This window comes from Oncorhynchus kisutch, linkage group LG24 (assembly GCF_002021735.2).
Source record: "Oncorhynchus kisutch isolate 150728-3 linkage group LG24, Okis_V2, whole genome shotgun sequence".
Classification (NCBI taxonomy): domain Eukaryota; kingdom Metazoa; phylum Chordata; class Actinopteri; order Salmoniformes; family Salmonidae; genus Oncorhynchus; species Oncorhynchus kisutch.
This window is the reverse complement of record NC_034197.2, coordinates 45,247,548-45,255,114: the sequence shown is the minus strand read 5'-3', so window position 1 is coordinate 45,255,114 and position 7,567 is coordinate 45,247,548. Positions and strand designations below refer to the sequence as shown.

The 7,567-nt window shown below is 56.2% G+C and overlaps 1 protein-coding gene across 1 annotated transcript in view; it reads left to right on the top strand.

The window, feature by feature from the left end:
- The first annotated feature begins 203 nt into the window (after positions 1-203).
- The window catches only part of LOC109885021 (NF-kappa-B essential modulator-like), a 45,939-nt gene continuing 38,575 nt past the window's right edge, over positions 204-7,567 (top strand). The window contains 3 exon segments of the mRNA XM_031803836.1: positions 204-1,058; positions 1,174-1,489; positions 3,478-3,490. Of these exon segments, the coding sequence (XP_031659696.1) occupies positions 812-1,058; positions 1,174-1,489; positions 3,478-3,490 (576 nt within the window). The 5' untranslated portion in view covers positions 204-811.

Sequence of the window (7,567 nt, the reverse complement as noted above, 5' to 3'; positions counted from 1 at the left end):
ATTCCTCAGACATAAGCACAGTTGATACTATCGATGGATGTTTACTTTCTACACAAGTTTTTTTTCTTCTTTTTTCCCCCAGTTTTGTCCAAACAGATTGTTGTGGTAAATTGACAAGGGATACTGTTTTTGTGACATTTAGTGTAAATGGAATTATAAGCGTCACTCCATTCAGAAGAGACTCAGTGAAGGTTAGTTTAATTTCATTTACTAGTTTTCCAGCTCAGACAACGTTTTTTGGCCAGTTTTTCAGATGTGATATAATTGGATGGTGAAACGTACACTCCTGTAGATGTGATATAATTGGATGGTGAAACGTACACTCCTGTAGATGTGATATAATTGGATGGTGAAACGTACACTCCTGTAGATGTGATATAATTGGATGGTGAAACGTACACTCCTGTAGATGTGATATAATTGGATGGTGAAACGTACACTCCTGTAGATGTGATATAATTGGATGGTGAAAGTTGCCAGCCAACTAGAAAAACAAGGTGAAGCAATTCAGGCATTGTTGGAAGTCAGGGCAATATTTTTTTTAACTTAAAAAATAATGATTTTTGCAAGAAGTAGGCATTTAGAATTAAATGTGGAGTGGAACTTATTGTTACGTAATGACATCACGTGCCTCGCGTACCTTCAAAAGTATTTGGCAATCCTAATTTATTGTCACTGTAAAGAAAGTTTGACAAAATAAAATGGTTGTCGATCTTTAAAACTTTGCTCCTACAAAAATATTGCCTTTCCATTACATATGTTGCAATGATTTGTTGTTACTACATTGCTTTTGTTGAATAAACCTGGGTGAATGGAAACCTTCCTAGTGTTTTGTAGCTTCAGACAGATACTGTCATTCTGTACAGATGGTGTGTCTGTATACACTTCTTGTTCTCTATATAATACGATGTTCAGCGACATGGTGCAGCCCCAGGCAGACATGGCCCTGCAGTGGGAGATGGCAGGGGAAGAGGGTAACGTGGCTCTTCAGGTTCCTGCTGAGCTGGCAGCCAATGAGGTGGTGACTAGACTACTGGGAGACAACCAGCAGCTCCGAGGTAGGACTCAATCACACACACACATGTACTCCAACAAACACATACAAATATTATATTTGGATCCACATTGAGGCACAGATTGTGTGTGTGTGTGTGTGTGTGTGTGTGTGTATAGAGGCACTGCAGCGCAGCAACCAGGCCCTGCGTCAGCGCTGTGAGGAGATGGAGGAATGGCAGCGGAGGTCTAGAGAAGAGAGAGAGTTCCTCAGCTGTCGTTTCCAGGAGGCCCGGGCGCTAGTGGAGAGACTGGCCATGGAGAACCATAGCCTCACCAGCCTGGCCAGCCCCTCTAGCCCCTCCAACCCTGGAGCGAACCAAGGCCTGCTGGTCAACGGCCCCATCCATGGCTCGGAGCCCAACGGACCCATGGCATCCTCTCTGGTCAGTGCAGATAGATTGAGGGATGAATATAGATAGATTCAATTGTCGTCGTCCCCACTTCACCATCTTGCAGTCCGACGGACAAATCTGGATTTGGTATTGATTAGGATCCCCATTAGCCACAAAGTATCAGCTACTCTTCCTGGGGTCAACATGACATAATGCATAGCACAGAACATTATTAGTTAAGGACTGAAATACATACATGTGAAAAGTCACACACAGTATCTAGGTCTAATACATAGAACAGTGTAAATTCCAAGATACACACTTTTGATCATGTAGTGTAAGGCCATTCTACTGCCAATGTTTGTCTGTGGAGATTGCATGGCTGTGTGCTCGAGTTTATACACCTGTCATCAACGGGTGTGGCTGAAATAGCCCAATCTACTCATTTGAAGGGGTGGTCCACATACTGTTGTGACAGCGAGATTCTGTGGGTATGCTCACTTGTTTTTTTACTTCTGTGTGTTTGAAGGGAGTGTGTTTGGTTTTACTATCCTTGTGGGGACCAGAAAACCAGAGGTAAACAAGGAAAGGTTTATTTCCAGAGGGTTTAGGTTAGGGGAAATGTTTCATTGGAATACATGTTTTGGTACCCACACGGTTGGTAAAAGAAAACGTGGGTAAGAGAGTGTGTTGGGCTAAGGCTGGGAGTCCCCACAGTGTGTTGGGCTAGGCCATGGGAGTCCCCACAGTGGTGGTTGGGCTAAAGGCAGCCAGGGGCACGCTCCCCAAGTGTCGCTGGCCCCGCGACAGGCCTCGGGAGTCCCGACAAGTACGTCGTTGGGCTAAGGCTGGGAGTCCCCACAGTGTGTTGGCTAGAGGCTGGGAGTCCCCCACAGTGTGTTGGGCTAATGCCTGGGAGTCCCCACATGTGTTGGCTAAGGCTGGGAGTCCCACATTGTGGTTGGGCTAAGGCTTGGAGTCCCCACAGTGTGTTGGGCTAAGGCCTGGGAGTCCCACAGTGTGTTGGGCCTAAGGCTGGTGAGTCCCCACATGTGTTATGGCTAAGGCTGGGAGTCCCCACAGTGTGTTGGGGCTAAGGCTGGGAGGTCCCCACAGTGTGGTTGGGCTAAGGCGGGGAGTCCCACAGGGTGTTTGGGCTAAGGCTGGGGAAGTCCCCACAGTGTGTTGGGCTAAGGCTGGGAGTCCCACAGTGTGTTGGGCTAAGGCTGGGAGTCCCCACAGTGTGTTGGGCTAAGGCTGGGAGTCCCCACAGTGTGTTGGGCTAAGGCTGGGAGTCCCCACAGTGTGTTGGGCTAAGGCTGGGAGTCCCCACAGTGTGTTGGGCTAAGGCTGGGAGTCCCCACAGTGTGTTGGCTAAGGCTGGGAGTCCCCACAGTGTGTTGGGCTAAGGCTGGGAGTCCCCACAGTGTGTTGGGCTAAGGCTGGGAGTCCCCACAGTGTGTTGGGCTAAGGCTGGGAGTCCCCACAGTGTGTTGGGCTAAGGCTGGGAGTCCCCACAGTGTGTTGGGCTAAGGCTGGGAGTCCCCACAGTGTGTTGGGCTAAGGCTGGGAGTCCCCACAGTGTGTTGGGCTAAGGCTGGAGTCCCCACAGTGTGTTGGGCTAAGGCTGGGAGTCCCCACAGTGTGTTGGGCTAAGGCTGGGAGTCCCCACAGTGTGTTGGGCTAAGGCTGGGAGTCCCCACAGTGTGTTGGGCTAAGGCTGGGAGTCCCCACTAAGGCTGGAGGCCCCCACAGTGTGTTGGGCCTAAGGCCTGGGAGTCCCACAGTGTGTTGGGCCTAAGGCTGGGAGTCCCCACAGTGGTGTTGGCAAGCTGGGTAGCCCCAAGTGTTTGTGGCTAAGTCGGGAGTCCCCACAGTGTGTTGGGCTAAGGCTGGGAGTCCCCAACAGTGTGTTGGGCGAAGGCTGGAGTCCCCACAGGTGTGTTGGGGGGCTAAGGCCTGGGAGTCCCCACAGTTTGGGCTAAGGCGGGGAGTCCCCACAGTGTGTTGGGGCTAAGGCTTGGGAGTCCCACGAGTGTGTTGGCGCTAAGGCTGGGAGTCCCACAGTGTGTTGGGCTAAGGCTGGGAGTCCCCACAGTGTTGTTGGGCGAAAGGCGGTGGGAGTCCCCACAGTGTGGTTGGGCTTAAGGCTGGGAGTCCCACAGTGTGTTTGGGCTAAGGCTGGGAGTCCCGACAGTGTGTTGGGCCTAAGGCTGGGAGTCCGCGCACAGTGTGTTGGGCTAAGGCTGGGAGTTCCCCACAGTGTGTTGGGCTAAGGCTGGGAAGTCCCCACAGTGTGTTGGGCTAAGGCTGGGAGTCCCCCAGTGTGTTGGGGCTAAGGCTGGGAGTCCCCACAGTGTGTTGGGCTAAGGCTGGGAGTCCCCACAGTGTGTTGGGGCTAAGGCTGGGGAGTCCCACAGTGTGTTGGGCTAAGGCTGGGAGTCCCCACAGTGTGTTGGGGCGAAGGCTGGGAGTCCCCACAGTGGGTTGGGCTAAGGCTGGGAGTCCCCACAGTGTGTTTGGGCTAGGGCTGGGAGTCCCCACAGTGTGTTGGGCTAAGGCTGGGAGTCCCCACAGTGTGTTGGGCTAAGGCTGGGAGTCCCCACAGGTGTGTTGGGCTAAGGCTGGGAGTCCCCACAGTTGTGTTGGGCTAAGGCTGGAGTCCCCACAGTGGTGTTGGGCTAAGGCTGGGAGTCCCCACAGTGTGTTGGGCTAAGGCTGGGAGTCCCACAGTGTGTTGGGCTAAGGCTGGGAGTCACAACATGTTTGAGGCTAAGGCTGGGAGTCCCCACAGTGTGTTGGCTAAGGCTGGGAGTCCCCACAGTGGTGTTGGGCTAAGGCTGGGAGTCCCACAGTGTGTTGGGCTAAGGCTGGGAGTCCCCACAGTGTGTTTGGGCTAAGGCTGGAGTCCCCACAGTGTGTTGGGCTAAGGCTGGGAGTCCCCACAAGTGGTGTTGGCTAAGGCTGGGAGTCCCCACAGTGTGTTGGGCTAAGGCTGGGAGTCCCACAGTGTGTTGGGCTAAGGCTGGGAGTCCCCACAGTGTGTTGGGCTAAGGCTGGGGAGTCCCCACAGTGTGTTGGGCTAAGGCTGGGAGTCCCCACAGTGTGTTGGGCTAAGGCTGGGAGTCCCCACAGTGTGTTGGGCTAAGGCTGGAGTCCGCCACAGTGTGTGGGGCTAAGGCTGGGAGTCCCCACAGTGTGTTGGGCTAAGGCTGGGAGTCCCCTCGTTTGGCTTAAGGCTGGAGTCCCCACAGTGGTTGGCTAAGGCTGGGAGTCCCCACAGTGTGTTGGCTAAGGCTGGGAGTCCCCACAGTGTGTTGGGCTAAGGCTGGAGTCCCACAGTGTGTTGGGCTAAGGCTGGGTAGTCCCCACAGTGGGGGTGTGGGCTAAGGCTGGGAGTCCCACAGTGTGTTTGGGCTAAGGCCTGGAGTCCCCACAGTGTTTGGGCTAAAGGCCGGGAGTCCCCACAGTGTGTTGGGCTTAAGGCTGGGAAGTCCCACAAGTGTGTTGGCTAAGGCTGGGAGTCCCCACAGTGTGTTGGGCTAAGGCTGGGATCCCAAGTGGTGTTGGGCTAAGGCTGGGAGTCCCCACAGTGGTGTTGGGCTAAGGCTGGGAGTCCACACAGTGTGTTGGGCTAAGCTGGGAGTCCCACAGTGGTGTTGGGCTTAAGGCTGGGAGTCCCCACGTGTGTTTGGGCTAAGGCTGGGAGTCCCCACAGTGTGTTGGGCTAAGGCTGGGAGTCCCCACAGTGTGTTGGGCTAAGGCTGGGAGTCCCCACAGTGTGTGGGCTAAGGCTGGGAGTCCCACAGTGTGTTGGGCTAAGGCTGGAGTCCCCACAGTGTGTTGGGCTAAGGCTGGGAGTCCCCACAGTGTGTTGGGCTAAGGCTGGGAGTCCCCACAGTGTGTTGGGCTAAGGCTGGGAGTCCCCACAGTGTGTTGGGCTAAGGCTGGGAGTCCCCACAGTGTGTTGGGCTAAGGCTGGGGAGTCCCCACAGTGTGTTTGGGCTAAGGCTGGGAGTCCCCACAGTGTGTTGGGCTAAGGCTGGAAGTCCCCCACAGTGTGTTGGGCTAAGGCTGGAGTCCCCACAGTGGTGTTGGGCTAAGGGCTGGGAGTCCCCACAGTGTGTTGGGCTAAGGCTGGGAGTCCCCACAGTGTGTTGGGCTAAGGCTGGGAGTCCCCACAGTGTTGTTTGGCTAAGGCTGGGAGTCCCCACAGTGTGTTGGGCTAAGGCTGGGAGTCCCCACAGTGTGGGCTAAGGCCTGGGAGTCCCCCACAGTGTGTTGGGCTAAGGCTGGGAGTCCCCACGTGTGTTGGGCTAGGCTGGAAGTCCCCACAGTGTGTTGGGCTAAGGCTGGAGTCCCCACAGATTGTGTTGGGCTAAGGCTGGGAGTCCCCACAGTGTGTTGGGCTAAGGCTGGGAGTCCCCACAGTGTGTTGGGCTAAGGGCCTTGGGAGTCCCCACAGTGTGTTGGGCTAAGGCTGGGAGTCCCCACAGTGTGTTGGGCTAAGGCTGGGAGTCCCCACAGTGTGTGGGGCTAAGGCTGGGAGTCCCACAGTGTGTTGGGCTAAGGCTGGGAGTCCCCACAGTGTGTTGGGCTAAGGCTGGGAGTCCCACAGTGTGTTGGGCTAAGGCTGGGAGTCCCCACAGTGTGTGGGCTAAGGCTGGGAGTCCCCACAGTGTGTTGGGCTAAGGCTGGGAGTCCCCACAGTGTGTTGGGCTAAGGCTGGGAGTCCCCACAGTGTGTTGGGCTAAGGCTGGGAGTCCCACAGTGTGTTGGGCTAAGGCCTGGGAGTCCCCACAGTGTGTTGGCTAAGGCTGGGAGTCCCCACAGTGTGTTGGGCTAGGCTAAGGCGGGAAGTCCCCACAGTGTGTTGGGCTAAGGCTGGGAGTCCCCACAGTGTGTTGGGCTAAGGCTGGGAGTCCCCACAGTGTGGTTGGGCTAAGGCTGGGAGTCCCCACAGTGTGTTGGGCTAAGCTGGGAGTCCCCACCGTGTGTTTGGGCTAAGGCTGGGAGTCCCCACAGTGTGTTGGTGGCTAAGGCTGGAGTCCCCACAGGTGTGTTGGGCTAAGCTGGAGTCCCCACAGTGTGTTGGGCTAAGGCTGGGAGTCCCCACAGTGTGTTGGGCTAAGGCGGGAGTCCCCACAGTGTGTTTTGGGCTAAGGCTGGGAGTCCCCACAGTGTGTTGGGCTAAGGCTGGGAGTCCCCCACAGTGTGTTGGGCTAAGGCTGGGAGTCCCCACAGTGTGTGTGGGCTAAGGCTGGGAGTCCCCACAGTGTGTTGGGCTAAAGGCTGGGAGTCCCCACAGTGTGTTGGGCTAAGGGCTGGGAGTCCCCACAGTGTGTTTGGCTAAGGCTGGGAGTCCCACAGTGTGTTGGGGCTAAGGCTGGGAGTCCCCTACGAGTGTGTTGGGCTAAGGCTGGAGTCCCACAGTGTGTTGGGCTAAGGCTGGGAGTCCCCAAGTGTGTTGGGCTAAGGCTGGGAGTCCCCACAGTGTGTTGGGCTAAGGCTGGGAGTCCCCACAGTGTGTTGGGCTAAGGCTGGGAGTCCCCACAGTGTGTTGGGCTAAGGCTGGGAGTCCCCACAGTGTGTTGGGCTAAGGGCTGGGAGTCCCCACAGTGTGGTTGGGCTAAGGATGGGAGTCCCACAGTGTGTTGGGGCTAAGGCTGGGAGTTCCCCAGTGGTGTTGGGCTAAGGCTGGGAGTCCCCACATTGTGGTGTTGGGCTAAGGCTGGGAGTCCCACAGGTGGGTGTTGGGCTAGAGGCCTGGGGAGTCCCCACAGTGTGTTGGGCTAAGGCTGGGATGTCCCCACAGTGTGTTGGGCTAAGGCTGGGGAGTCCCCACAGTGGGTGGGCTAAGGCTGGGAGTCCCCACAGTGTGTTGGGCTATAGGCTGGGAGTCCCCCACAGTGTGTTGGGCCTGTAGGCTGGGAGTCCCCACAGATGTGTTGGGCTGAAGGGCCTGGGAGTCCCCACAGTGTGTTGGGCTAAGGCTGGGAGTCCCACAGTGTGTTGGGCTAAGGCTGGGAGTCCCCACAGTGTGTTGGGCTAAGGCTGGGAGTCCCCACAGTGTGTTGGGCTAAGGCTGGGAGTCCCCACAGTGTGTTGGGCTAAGGCTGGGAGTCCCCACAGTGTGTTGGGCTAAGGCTGGGAGTCCCCACAGTGTGTTGGGCTAAGGC